Source organism: Cricetulus griseus (assembly GCF_003668045.3).
Source record: "Cricetulus griseus strain 17A/GY chromosome 1 unlocalized genomic scaffold, alternate assembly CriGri-PICRH-1.0 chr1_1, whole genome shotgun sequence".
Taxonomy (NCBI): domain Eukaryota; kingdom Metazoa; phylum Chordata; class Mammalia; order Rodentia; family Cricetidae; genus Cricetulus; species Cricetulus griseus.
Window position 1 is genome coordinate 212,668,033 of NW_023276807.1, and position 14,669 is coordinate 212,682,701.

The window sequence follows — 14,669 nt, forward strand, 5'->3', positions numbered from 1 at the left end:
GAGCCTCTGGCTATTTGTGTACACTTGTATGTGGTAGATATGTACATATGCACGCAGGTGATCACAGGACCAGAGGCATCAGGTCTCCTAGACCTGGAATTTTAGGAAGCTGTGAGTCACCCAAAGTAGATGCTGGGAGCCAAAATTGTGTCCTCAGGAATAGTATGTGTTCTTAACTACCAAACCATTTTGATGAACCAAGAGGAGAATAATTAAATGTCAGCCTGTTTTACCATAGTCACCTTACCTTCACAGATTTTAAGAACATTATAGGCTAGGCGTGGCGACACATGCCTTTTATCCCAGCGCTTGGGAGAGTTTGAGGCCAGATGGGCAGCCTGGTCTACAGAGTAAGTTCCAGGACATCCAGAGCTATACAGTGTGTTGAAAACCCAAAGGGTGGGGGAGAACCTGGGAGAGAACACTGTAGAAAGGACCAGAAGCCAGATTTCTACATATCCACATACACACCTGATTCAAGATTACAGAATGTGCTCACACTATGGGTTGAATTAGAACCTCGGAAAGTGACCTCATTTAAACAAACTGAGATGCAGTAAGTTAGGATTCAGCCATACTGGAGAGTGTGCCCCTACTCCAATATGGTGTCTTATAGATTGAGAAAATTGGGATGCAGAGTAAACAGAGAACCTGTCACCAAAAGGAGTGCCACAGGTTGTCCCTAACTACCAGAAACCACAGACCTCAGAAAGAACACGATCAACACCTTCCTTGGACACTTAGGCAGCCTCCTACATGCAAGAGAGTGAAAATCTGCCTCTTAGGCCATCGTGGTAAGAGAAGTGTCAGGAAACAAACATACTGTAATTTGTATCTCCTTTTCAAAGCAACGGATGCTTTATGGTTCTTCATGTCACAGTTTCTTTCAATCTGGGGGGACAGGCTGATAATCCAAGGCCTTGGCATGTTAAAGCAAGGACTCTTATCTCTGGGATACATACCCACCATGCTTTTCACGTTCTGATAAAGATACACCAATTCATGCTTTCATCTATCTGGGTTGGGAAAAATGTACCTGAAGCATAGAAAACACTAGTAATACTCAATGTGTCCAACAAGCATGGCTGATTGAGCCCTGAGACAGTATTAATCAAGCAATAATAAGCTTCAAATGGCCGATGAGGAGGAAGACCACAAGGCAAGTTATTGCTGAGGTGTTTATGTCTCCAGACTGTTTTTTAACATCTGTAGGATGACAGAAGAATCAAAAGAGAAGGGACTTTTACCTCCGTCCAATACTGCTGCTTGGTTTCTGTGTCCATATGTGCAAAACCTCCTAAGACCAGAGCCTTCATCAGTGTCCTCTGCACTGGACTCGACAAGAAATTAAGAGGTGGGCTTCGGCTTGCAAACTGCTTCGCCAGGTTCCACCAGTTTTCACATTGAATAACTAAGTTTGCCCTACAGGTAGAAATAATAAAATGTAAGTTGTATCTTGTTCACACATATGTATCTACTAAGAAAATAAAGACTCGACAGGGCTGGAGTACTGGCTCAATAGTTAAGAGTGACTATTGCAAAGGACCTGGGCTCAGTCGCAGCACTCACATGGTGGTTCACAGCCACTTGTAGCTCTAGTTTCTGGGTATCTGACGGTCTCTCGAGGCATTTGTAGATATGTGGTGCACAAGAACTCACGCAGGCAATACACACATTAAAAAGTGGTGGTGTGGCATTTAATTTTAAAATCTGCTAAGGCAAGACTTTGCTGTATTACTCAGGTTAGCCACATTATTGCAATCTTTCTGCCTCAGCCTCCTGAGTACTGAGAATATGGTATGACTGGATGGAATTCCCAAAAATGTTTTATTTGTGTGTGGATATGTGTGTCCGTATGTGACACTTGTACAGGTGCCTGTAGTGGCCAGAAGATGACACTGGGTTCTCTGGATGGGAGTTACAGACAGCTGTGAGCCACCCAATGTGGGTGCTGGGAGCCAAACCTGTGTCCTCTGGGAGACATTGGGAGCTCTTAACTGCTGAGCCATCTCTCCAGCCCCTGATTTTTTTTTTTTTTTTTTTTTTTTTTTTGGAAACAGAGTTTTTCTGTGTAGTTCTGGCTGTCCTGGAACTCACTCTGTAGACCAGGAAGGCCTTGAACTCAAGAGTTCTGCCTGGCTCTGCCTCCTGAGTGTTGGGATTAAAGGTGGGCACCACCACTGCCCAGCCATGAATGTAATTCTTAAAGAACAGCATCATAAGTTCACATGGATTCTGGAGCTACATTGGTCTTTAATTGCTCAAGAAAATGGAATTTTTACTTAATTTCTTTTCATCATCAATTTTCTGACTGTAAAGTGATAATGGTTGTATAGCCATTTCCTGGTGAAGGAGGAAGTTCAGGAAACTTCTAAGATTAAGAAAGCCCACTTCTTAGGTTCTATGTGTGGTGATCAATTGCTTGCTAAGCAGACTCTTCGGTACTCTGGTGCCCCCAACTGTGCAAGGGGCTCTAGAAGTGAGCTTTCACGAGAATCACCCATTGGGAGAGTGTGCTTTTGCTTTTTGATGATGCAACTGACCTGCAATTATCCCTCACCCCCACTCCTGTAGTTAACTCTAATAAATCACTCTTTCAGGAAACTGGGCTTGTTCCTTAGTCTATTGCTGCCCTCTCTATTTGGAAGAGGTGGAATCAGATTCTCTGGGTATAACAAGGCAACAGGTGCAGCTCTGAATCTCACGCTCAAGTGAGATCCTTTATGTGCAACACTCAAAGCCAGTAGCATTATCAGCAATAATATTCCTATGAAGTAAGATAAATACAATTTCCTATAGAAAGTACCAAAAGTTTAACTTTGCAACATCAGTTTAAACATATATTGATTCCCAATAAATGGGAATCACTGAGCCAGGAGGTGGTGGCACATGCCTTTAATCCCAGCACTTTGAAGGCAGAATTAGGCTGATCTGAGTTGAGGCCAGCCTGGTCCAGGACAGCTAGAGCTATACAAAGAAACCCTGTCTGGGGGGCAGGGGGACCGGACGGTGGTGTGATGGTGGTGGACAGGACTGGATTGAAAAATATCAAATGGGAACATTTGTACATGAAAGTAGGTTTTTAAAAGATTGTTATTTTATGTTTATGAATGTTTTGCCTGCATGTGTATCTGGTACCCAAACAGGCCAGACAAGGGCATCTTTGGAATCAGAGTCACATACAGTTGTGAGCTACCACTTGTATGCTGGAATCAAATTAGGGTCCTCTAGAAGAGCAGCCAGTGCTCTTTATCTCTGAGCCATCCCTCAAGCTCCTCAAAATGTTTTTAAAACAGGTTCTCTGATGCCAACAGCCAGTGAATTCTCCATCATTACACAGGGAAGTTGGATTTGCATCTATAATAACATTGTACTCTAAAAACATATGTTCTAACTGGGCTTAGATATTGTAACCATTTGTCAGTCACTAAAGAGCAAACTGAAATCTGTGCTCCCCCCACCTCCTTACCTTTCTCTTCTTTCGACCAATGTGACAAGGAGCTGTACAGTGTCATTTGCAAGGTCTTGCTCACTACTCCAGACTGACAGATTGCTGATGACTTTCTGTAAGAGGTAGCCGATAATCCACTGGGAACCCTCTGTATCTGCTCCAAAGGCTGTGCTCAATGGCAAACTTATCTTAAGAGAAGAGATACATTTTCTAAGGTCAGAAAGATCAGCTAAAAAGCAATCTACAGAAAATCAACAATGAAACTAGCAAAGCCTGAGGAGGTGCTCACTTCACATTACTTTTATCGTTTTTCAAATCCAAAAGATAATCCCCAACCCATCATGTTTTCCAACTAATTTTCTGTCAGTTTGAGTTTCATAGTAATTATTCACAAACTGACACTTAAATACTGACACACAGATCTCAGACAATATAAAAACGTGTATTAATCTAATGGGAATATATCATCACCCCCCCTCCCCCGACAGGGTTTCTCTTCGTAGCTTTGTAGACCAGGCTGGCCTCGAACTCAGATATGCCCCTGCCTCTGCCTCCCGAGTGCTAGGATTAAAGGTGTGCGCCACCACCGGGCTTATGGTAATGTATCTTAATACTGGCTAAAATCAATGGAAACAAATCAACACTCTAAGAAAAGACAACAGCACTCCAGTCCCAAGTCCTTCCTGGCACTTAAACAGCTCTGTCTACTTTCTTTCTTTTTAAATTTTTTCAAGTCAGGGTTTCTCTGTGTAGCCCTGGCTGTCGGAGAACTCAGAGATCCACCGGCCTCCCCACCAAACCCTAACAGTTCCATTTTCATAACTGAAACAAACAAACAAACAAAAATCTTCTTACCTCTAAACTTGCCATCATCATAAACTCAAAGAGTTACTGGTTTTACATTCTCACCTGATCATACAGTTTTTCATCTACCAGGAGATAAGTCTTGGCCCAGCGTTTTAGAAACCAAACAATATCTTTGCCCATTTGAGGGCTTAGTAGGTGAGTGAGATCTGCTCTTATTGCTCGAGATTCAACTTCTGAGACTCTTAGCACAGCAGACAACAGCCTGTGGGGAGAAAACAGAAATTGCTAACCCTATTTTTATTTCCATAAAAATCCTTTGTTTCTTTATTCCAGGCTATGTGTAAAAATTCCCAACAGGGTTGCAGATAGAGTCCCCACATTATTTCTGGTCTTCTAGAGTCAAGGAAAAGGAGGGATGAGAAGCACCCTCTACTCAGGCTGTAATTGTAAGTCTCAGCATCACTGTCTAGAGCGTGGCTCCCAGTTCAAAATGGAGGAGCACACAGAATTAAATGTTCAGAGTCTAAGCTAATTTTTCAGCATTCCTCCTGTAGGCAGTTTAAATTTTGTATCACAAAAGACAAGTCCTATTATGCTTTAAGATCTGAGAATTGACTTATTAGAATGTCATAAAATACTGAGCCTTGCCTACAAATCTCATGTTCCTGCACATTATCTCATAATCTTGATTCTTAATGGTATGTTAAGAATAAAAGCCTTCCCAGGACGGTTATATAAGTACACATATTGTCCATCCCCACATTAGGGGAATTAGGAAGGAACATACTAGAAATTATATATTTTCAACTTGACTTTAGCCGAAAGACAAGGAAGTACAGGTTGTAATGAATGTCAGTGCCTAGATTAAGATTCTAATCACCAAGGTTTGGCTTCTGCTCCATTCCTTTTGCTCTCAAGAGGGCTGAAATTCCTGGATAATCAAACTGGTTGATGTGTGTATTTCTTATTCAACTTCTGATCTCACCAAGAAGTACTCAGTGCTGTTGTCCACTCTGCCCTTTGAAAGAGCTCCTCCCCTGGCTGCCTGGGTACCACTTCCCACGTCCCTCTTCATTTGTCTGTTTACCGTTTCCCCATCTTTATTGAAGATTCTTCTCAGCAATTTCTTTAATCAGGAGAGTTTCTACCTAGAAACCTCCTTTTCCCCCTCATTATTTACATGTTCACCATGATCCAGTGCTCAAACTTTCTAAATTCTAGAGTGTATGTGAACAAAACTATCAGAAATCCTAATAACTCCATGTTTTATCAATCATGATGTAATAAAATTTCCCATAAAACTAAATTATTTTAAATATAATTTAAAGCCTAAGAGAATTTGAATTCAAATGCTTATATTAGTACTTTAAAAGTATGCACTGCAATTAAGTCTTTGTAGTGTTGGCAGCCACTACTGTCTATTTAAAAGATTTCCTTTATTTTGAACTTTATTTCCCCAAAGAAAATTATTTACCAATTATGCTATTTTCTTTGATACAGACATTTATATATTATACTTTTCATGAATTTTCAATGATCATAAAACTATAAGTTTTTATTTTTTAAAGGTCTTCTGGATTATAATACTTAGCAGCATACAGCAGGACAAAAATGTAACACAAACTTAAATTATGAGACAGTTTCCTCCAATGCTAGGGCTCCAAGCCAGAAGCTTGTACATGCTAGGCAAAGCGGTCTACCACTGAGCTACAATCTCAGCCCAATTTTGATCATTTCTTGGGAATAACACAGAAGGGCTTTATGTCTCCTACTTAAGTTTATATACTTGTGAATAAATATTACTTAATGTCAGAATCATCCAAAGTTGAGCCAAAGCTGATTCCTTTTTTACATTTAAAGAGATGTAAACACTAGAGAAAAAAAAAAAAAACAGAAAAACTTGCTCCCATTAAAAAATAGAAGTTACTTTTCAAACACCAAGGTCATCCACTACTTGAATTATTTTCAAGTCATACGACAAAGCTCAAGATTAAAAGCCATCCCAGCTGACCTAGTACTGGACTCCCTTTAGTGTTAAGTGATGCAATGGACTGCATCGTTGGCTACACAGCCACCACCACAGGCGATTTAGAACTGTCCTTGGTACTATATGGGCATCCATACACCTTCAAGTCCATAAAGACGAGTGAGCTCAAGCATTTCTTTTGTCTAGCAGAAGAATGATGAAAGGGTAGAAGCAGAAGAGCAGCCCTAGGGAGTCTTCCCTTTTCTACACCATATCCAGAAACCAGCAGCAGCCTGGAAAGCTCTTTCAGAAACCCCTCTCAAACTGAAAGACCAGTTTCTATCTTCTCCCCAAGATTGAAAAGTAACTGCTTCCCAATGTGCCCTGTCTCATTTAACTCTCTACCTTCCACAAGACAGTGACTCTACAGAATAGCTTTCGTCCCTCCTGCAAATCCTACCTCACCTCACCTATGAGAACCAGTGTCTCTCCACCCTACAACAAGTCACACAAATTCTCTTCTCCTGCCTCTTCACTGTCATTGCCAGACAGTATGCCTCCTTCCTCTCATCCTTCAAGTAGCAGTCTGATCAACAAGTCTGTTAGTAGCTTGGGAGAAAGAAAGACTCCCACGCCACTATGCTGTACCCTTAAATCCCATCAGAAGGTAGATTTGAAGAAACAACTGAGCCAAATACTTTGTTAATATTTCTTATCAGTACCTGAGTCAACCACACTGTCAGGAATAGTTTATATTCCAGGCAGCAGTCAGTTTCCCAAATCGGCTCTGTATTACATTTGTATCCCATAAACAAGTCAGTATGATTGATGAGCTAGCCCTTAACTTAGTCTCATAAGCAACACTGCTGTAATCTAGTCTGGACACTGTCATGTTTCTCTTTGATAACTATGACTAACCCCCCAGACAGCCTCTCCATTTCCAACACTCTCATCATGGTAATCAGGGAAAGTGCTATGTGTGACTCACCCCCCCCCCCAATTCAGACCTCATAGCAGCACCCCAATCTTCTTCAGTGCAAAGGTGCCTTACAAGACCTGTAGACCTAATTTCCTCCTACTTATTTTCATTAAGTCCAGCTCTTATAAAAACCCATTCCATTCTGCTTGGTCCACAATAGAACTTTAGCTGCTGTATGACCATACCAGGTATGGCCAGTCTTAGCATCTGCTCTTGGTGATTTGCTCTCCTTTACAAAAACTCTAATAGGGGAGTAGGTTTTGCTTATGTTTTGTAAATGACAGTTTCTTCAAGAACTTTGGACTACATTTTTAATGAATCAAAGATTTTTTCTCCCATATATCAAATCAATTTCACATTACCTCTTTAGATTAAAACAAACAAACAAACAAACAAACAAACAACAAAGAAACAAACCCTAGTTATTATTACGTTTTTAAAGACAGGATCTCCTTTTATAACAACAGCTTTGGCTGCCTGGAACTCACTCTGTAGACCAGGCTGACCTCCAACTCACATAGATCTACCTGCCTCTGCCTCCTGAGTGCTGGGATTAAGGTATGTGCCACCACAGTCTGGCATACATTTGTTTTTCTAACATTCCACAGTCTATGCTGTCAAATATGAAAATGATTTGTTCCTACACTGATACCTGGGAATTCTAAGAACTGAAAAAGCACTTCTAATACAAGGGAAATGTACCTAATGGCACTTACTGCAAGAATTAGGACAAAGCACCTATGGCAGAGCTCTGAAACGAACAGCCCTAGAAATAACATTCACCAGGATATGAACCAAAGCAAAATAATGAATCCTAATCACAACAGTAACCTCAAAAGAAACCTTTGCTTAAGAATTCTGATATTTAGGGCAAACAAGAGAACGTACCAATAAAGGAAATAAAGTCCCAAACATTTCCTTGGTATCACCCTAATATCTTAACTTTAACTTAATCTTCTATTACAGAGGTTTAAATGCCCACATATGTTTGCATTAAAAAATAAAAGTGGGACAAACCTTGAGTAATTGCAAAACCAACCAATGCTGTTGTCATACCTACTATCACCACTGGCAAATGAGACCCAAAGACAATGAAAGAAAATGTAAAATCATTTCCAAATCTATTTCTGAGAATACAATTAATCAGATTTACCCTCTTTAGTTTCACCATCAATAATTAATGAAAACATTGCCATTACTAATAGGAAAATGAAAGTGAATCCTCTCAGAGGCACTCTTGCTGTCTTGTAATTGCTGGTGACAGGGCTCTCAAGTCTCACATATTTAGGATAACTTTTTCTATAATAATGACAGTTTTCCTTAAGAAGCTACTGACCGTTTCCACATACATAAGCAATTTATACTTGCTAAGGCTCACCTGGTTTCTAAGAACTATTTTTCCCTCATGAAGGGTGCCTGTACACACATCATTACTGTTTACTGGTGGACAAACACCAGCTCTTAGTAAATTAGAGTGAATGCCTCTTCCAAGTCTTATATTCAGAATCATTTTACATTTGTTGTTTTCAGTACTAGATAGCCCTGCCAATTCCTGCCAGCGTGCCCTTGCCATCCTTACATTTTGAGGCTTCTCCAAGTTCTCATTTCTTTCATGTATCCAATTTACAGCGTGCCTACCCCTCCAGTCATCTACCCATCAACTCAGAGTTTATGAGACAGCATAAATTACAAGAGCGCAGCTATAGAGTTCATATTACCTAATCACAGAATCTGTTCTGCTGTACCCTGGGATGGAAGAAGCCTTTTCTCCTGGAGATCCCAAAATTTGAAGTGTTGTATTAATGTCAACTTCAGATGAATGCTTAATGGAATATTCCATTATTTCTGGAGGTATTAGCGGAGTCTCTCCCTGAGTATCATCAGCTAAGAGGTAGCCTTCAGTTTAAAAAAAATTAAAAATGAACACTTAACAAATCTATTTACCAAATTGCACTATAAATGCTTTCAGTTTTGAATTATATACATCACATATGTTGATGTAAAAGTAAATTAGGTTAACCTGTTAATTTCAAGATGAGGTGCAGAAACTGTCCATTTCTCAGAAAATTAAAATCCTCAAAAATTATATAGCAAAGGTAAAGGACAAATGTTTTAATCATCAATCTCATAATTCATGATGATATGTAGGCTTTGAAAACTGGAGTAATTTATTCTGTCAAGTTAATGGGAATTCTGCCATTATCTCAGGAATCTATCTATCCGTAACTTTTTAAAAGTCAGTTTTTTTCCCCTTTATTACAATAAAGAAACACTAACTAGGTCTAGTGGGCAAGGAAAAAGACCCTAAAAGTCAGACTGCCTAGATTTACATTTCAGCTCCAAAAGTTAACTGCAGTATGACCATTTCTTATACTTTCAGCTTCTTATTTGCTAACTGGGGATGGGGATGCTGATGAGTAACACACTCAGCAATACCAATCAGTGGGCTACAATGAGATCCAAAGGAACATACAACAGGCCCTGAATATGACAGCCAGTGGTTTTAAAAATATGTATGTATTGCTATGTCAGCAGCAGCTATATCCAAGTTTCATTAAATACTATGTATGAACTATATATATATTTTATTGTTGTTTGAGACTGGGTCTCCCTATGTAGCCCAAGCTGACCTCAAATTCACAACCCTCCTGCACCAACCTCCCAAGTGCTAGAATTACACACCCAGCTCTAAACTATTATTCTTAACATATGAGGCTTCTTTTAGGGTTTAATTGGTTTCACGGGCAACTACATTCTAAGAAGAAAAAAGAAACTGACCTGTAACTAAAATAAGCCAGTGAATATCTTCGTAGAGATCATCAAGCATTTTGTTGTCAATGGTGCTTGATCCAGGTGAAACAAGTAGTTGTTGCTGCTGTCGCTGTAACTGACCATGGAGTCTTGTCACCCTTTCTTCTAATAAACTAAAAAAGGAAAGAAACAATAGCTTCACAAAGTTCAGGATAGGAAGGCTTAAGATAATTGATAACTTCCATATAATCAACAACATAAACTAAGATGCTAGCACAAAATATACATATTCAAAAATATTATGGTATACAACTGATCTCAAGAGCACTAAGGAATTGTAACCTATACTTTATGATATAGAATTAAAATAACATTTTACAAACAAGCAATGTATCTGAAACTGCCTGTTCTAAGTCATTTCTCATGCCATATTTTCCATAATTACTGTTATCTATGCCATAGTGCCTGGGCTCCAACTGTATTGCCAACAAATGCAATCATTACATGCTTCTGTCCATTGGATCCAGTGTGCTGTGACACAGGATGGGGGTGTTTAAAGTTCAGGGAACTGTGAACACAGAGCATTTCTCCACGGGGTTTCCGGGACTGAGTGTACCTTGTCAGAAGAGGCATACAGTGTTCGGCGGCAATTCTTCCTAACATTCCCACACTGGCTAGTTGATCAGAAAACTGATCTCGATCATCTTCTTGAAGTTCGCTTATTTCTTCTTCCTCACGAGAGGCCACACCATTGGCAGTCTGTTTGGTGAAAGGAGGAGAAACAATGAGGAAATGAAGCATCATGTTCCATAAGGCATGTGTCTGTGGCCCTATCAAGTGGCTTCAGGAGGAGCTGGACAGAGCCAGCCTGCAGTTACAGCTTTCTAGGATACCTTTCTAAGCATGTCAGCAGCCCTGAAAACTATCAAAAGGATGAGGATAGCACTGAGGAGAAGGAAGGGCAGAAATGCTCCCCTGTGCACACAGTAACATAGCTAGCCACAAACCTACAGCTCACCCCTTATACTGGGGATTGCCACTTTTCATTAAAATAATTTGGCATTTTAGGATTTCCTAGTCCTTTGAATATGGGATGCATTTAACATAAGATGTTACCAGGGGACCTGGTAAGACAGAAGTGGCTAAGTAAAAACATGAAAAGTTCTTTATATGTAACAGCCCACATATGAAGTACTCAGTAAGTAGATAAAAGGAACCACTTTTCTCGGCTGGGCGTTGGTGGTGCATGCCTTTAATCCCAGCACTCGGATCTCTCTGAGTTCGAGGCCAGCCTGGTGTCCAGAGCGAGTGCCAGGATAGACTCCAAAGCTACACAGAGAAACCCTGTCTCGAAAAACCAAAAACCAAAAAAAACCAAAAAAACAAACAAACAAAAAAAGGAACCACTTTTCTCTCAGCAAATCTTTGAGGGAACCTATCTCAAATTTCTAGTATTTTAAACTGTCTAATATGATTAAATAGAACACTCCACCTTGCTTAAAACTTACCAAATTTCTTGTGCCATCCGGAGCAGCAAGGTGGCACTGAATATAGGAATTGAAAACTTGAACAGCATGCTGAGTAAAAAAGCCTTTATGGAAATGCTTGTCATCTTGGACCAAAGTTAGCCAGGACTCCAGCAATTTATCATATGCTTCCATGTATACCATGTCATCCTTGTCAAGCTGGAAGAAAAGAGCATTCATAAAACACATGGCCAGGGAAATCCAATTGTGGTATGGGACAAAAACAACTTTAAAAGTCTTTTTAGAAGACAAGTATTTTCAATTATTAAGCATTTATTAAGCTTTCTTAAATTTCTCTAAATTTCAAAAGAAATAATTATCTGGCAATATGGAATTAATGTTTAATTTAGCAGACTAACTGCTTAGTGATTCGTGGGAAATATGTTTTTTTCAATAAAAATAGCATTAACTATTTGAAAAGCTAAAAAAATTGCATACACACCACACATAAAAAATATTTTCTTATACAACACTGTTTTTCCAGTACTGGAATAGAATCGTGAGCCTCATGCATGCCAGGCAAGTACTCTACCACTGGGTTACAAACTTCAAGCCCAACATTTTCAAGTGACTTCAAAACTGGAAGAAACAAGCTGACCTAATCAGAGAGCTAGGAATTACATGGGGGAAAAACTTCATAGAACTTCCTTAACAAGAAAGAATTTATTTTAATAAAAAAGGACAGCTAATTCCACATAATAGAAAAGAATATAGTCAAGAAACATAATGGCCACTGATTCAGCTCATAATATTAGAGAATGTGAAAGATAACCCATCAGTAGAGTTAGCTAGTAGTGTAAGAATGTAAAAATGAAGCCAGGCCTGGTGGCGCACACCTTTAATCCCAGCACTCAGGAGGCAGAGGAGGGTAAACTAGAAAAAAGAAATAAGCAAGTAAAAAACCAAAAGGAAGCCAGACCTTTCCTCACCCATCCAGCTGAGCCCCTCACCACCAGGGCATACACACAACCTTACCACAGACTCGTCCATCGGCAAAAATACCATGCTGCACAGACTGCCATAGTCTTAACCATTTCTGGTGGTTATTCACAATTTTCATTTCCCATTTTGTCTTGTTCTTTCATGAATAGCTGCTATTTCTCAGTTAAACTTCCACACCAAAACTACACCAAGACAAAGAATTTCCTAAGAACTAGGTAGACACACAAATAATATACTACAGAGCTATTTGTGGTATAAAATCCCTCCCTAGATTCATCTATTATTCTGCTGAAAGGACACTGTACTTAAAAAGCTGCAAAGACCAGGAAACGGGGGTTAGCTGGACCCATAGCAGAGAATGCCAATGCCACTGAGAAGACACTGCCTCACAAAGGAAGTAGGCTGTAAGGCAAGGAACATTATCGAGATGGCCTCAGGAGATTGGGCGTTCTCTTACTTACAGCAAGAAGCCACTGCAATATACACGAAAGCACATGCAACAAAAGCACATGGCATCATTTTTTTTAAAAAAGAAAAACCACATTGCCTGTACTGTGCAATATGGCAGTGGCTCCGGTGAATATGATCAAAGTATGTTACACACATGTGAAAATTGTTTTGTTCAGTTAATATATACTGCTTTAAAAAACAGCAAGGAAAACAAAACAAAACAAACAAACAAACAAAAAAACACTGCTAAAAGCCAAAGCACAATATTGGTTATAAACAATGAGAAAGATGGCTTTGTTCCTTCTATAATTTCATCAAATGCTAAGAGCCAAGCATTGGAATCCTGAAGTGAATAGGATACTTTCTTCCCATAGAAACATCTGTGGCTTGTTTATATACTTAACAAGGCATGTGCTTTACAGACATCATTTGTCAGGTCTTAACAGTTTATCTTGCCAAAATAAACAGACTGGTAACATTTCTAACAGGAATAAGGAGTAACATCCCTTGAACCAGCCTCAAAAAGAAAAACACAGGACATTTTTAAAGAACAACTACCATTTTCCGAAGTACATATTTAAGATATGCATCAAAGTGTAAAAGTATCTTTTAAAAGTTAAAGCCTCACATGCGTTGTTAGTATTAAAGGAATTCTCCATAATGCCTCCATTAAGCCCTGATATTGGAATGATCTCAAGTAGAATGCACAAGTCCTTACACAATGGGAGTGATTTAAAATAAAGACAGACGTTCATGGGGGAAAAAAAACAAAAGAAACAAAAAACAAAAACAAACAAACAAAAAAACTGGTTTTCTCTGTGTACCAATAAAGTAACTCATCAGACAAAGTGTGAGAAATTTGGTTGATGACAATTGGCAACTGGATCTTCCAGACTAATCCCAGAGAAGTGAAACCTAAGCTAGTGCTTTTTCATAATACCTTGGCTCTGCTCCATGGCCACTCTGGCCTAGACCCAGCGGCCCAGCCAGCACCCTGGCTGGCAGCATGTAGACAGATGACTAAGGAGACCAATCTAGACACTATGTGCTCATGCTCTGAGCATTGACAGGCCTTACTGCCAGAAGGCTCTGGAGAGGGGCTTAGAGCTTGTGGGACCTACTTGACCCCACTTTACTGCATTTGAAAATGAAGGAGGGGGGTAGAAATAAAAACATGATTACCAGCACTTCTCTCTGCCCACAACTAGCCCGAAGGTGTACAGAAGCATGGACATGCAGTGCTTCAGGCACAGAAAACAATGTACATTTATGCTTTGATAATTTTGAATATATAATTCCAAAAATACTGAAACATTCTCTCAAGTGAATGTTTATAAAGAAATCTCTCAGTACAGGAATCTGCTCTGACCCATGCCTGACAATGAATGTAATTTCAGAGACTTAAGTTCAATAGTATTATATGATTCCAAGTAGAAGACATTCTGGTAGGATTATAGGGACAATAATAAGAGTAGGGCTGGACATGGTGGTGCACACATTTAAATTCCATCATTTGGGAGGCAGGGGCACAGAAAGACGTGGGAGAGGAGAGGGGAAGAGAGGAAGGGAGGAAAGGAGGGGGAGAAGAGAAGGGAGGAGAGGAGAGGGGAGGGGAGGGGAGGGGAGGGAGGGGGGAGGGGAGGGGAGGGGAGGGGAAGGAAGAATGATGCATCGCCCAGTAGTTCCCACTGCCTGGTGTAGAAGGATAACAGGTGAGGCACACAGGATTTTTACAGCAGTCAAACCACCTATACCCACTAAGCCATCTCACTAGTCCCTCATTTCTATTTTAGATGT

At 39.9% G+C, this 14,669-nt stretch overlaps 1 protein-coding gene across 2 annotated transcripts in view; it reads right to left on the bottom strand.

The window, feature by feature from the left end:
- The window catches only part of Xpo4 (exportin 4), a 93,981-nt gene that overhangs the window by 15,390 nt on the left and 63,922 nt on the right, over window positions 1-14,669 (bottom strand). For both annotated transcript variants that reach the window (XM_027390463.2, XM_027390464.2), the window contains 7 exons: window positions 11,463-11,639; window positions 10,571-10,713; window positions 9,982-10,127; window positions 8,922-9,099; window positions 4,361-4,520; window positions 3,470-3,639; window positions 1,248-1,422 (listed from right to left, as the gene is read on the bottom strand). In XM_027390463.2, the coding sequence (XP_027246264.1) occupies window positions 1,248-1,422; window positions 3,470-3,639; window positions 4,361-4,520; window positions 8,922-9,099; window positions 9,982-10,127; window positions 10,571-10,713; window positions 11,463-11,639 (1,149 nt within the window). The remainder of the gene's footprint in view (window positions 1-1,247; window positions 1,423-3,469; window positions 3,640-4,360; window positions 4,521-8,921; window positions 9,100-9,981; window positions 10,128-10,570; window positions 10,714-11,462; window positions 11,640-14,669) is intronic.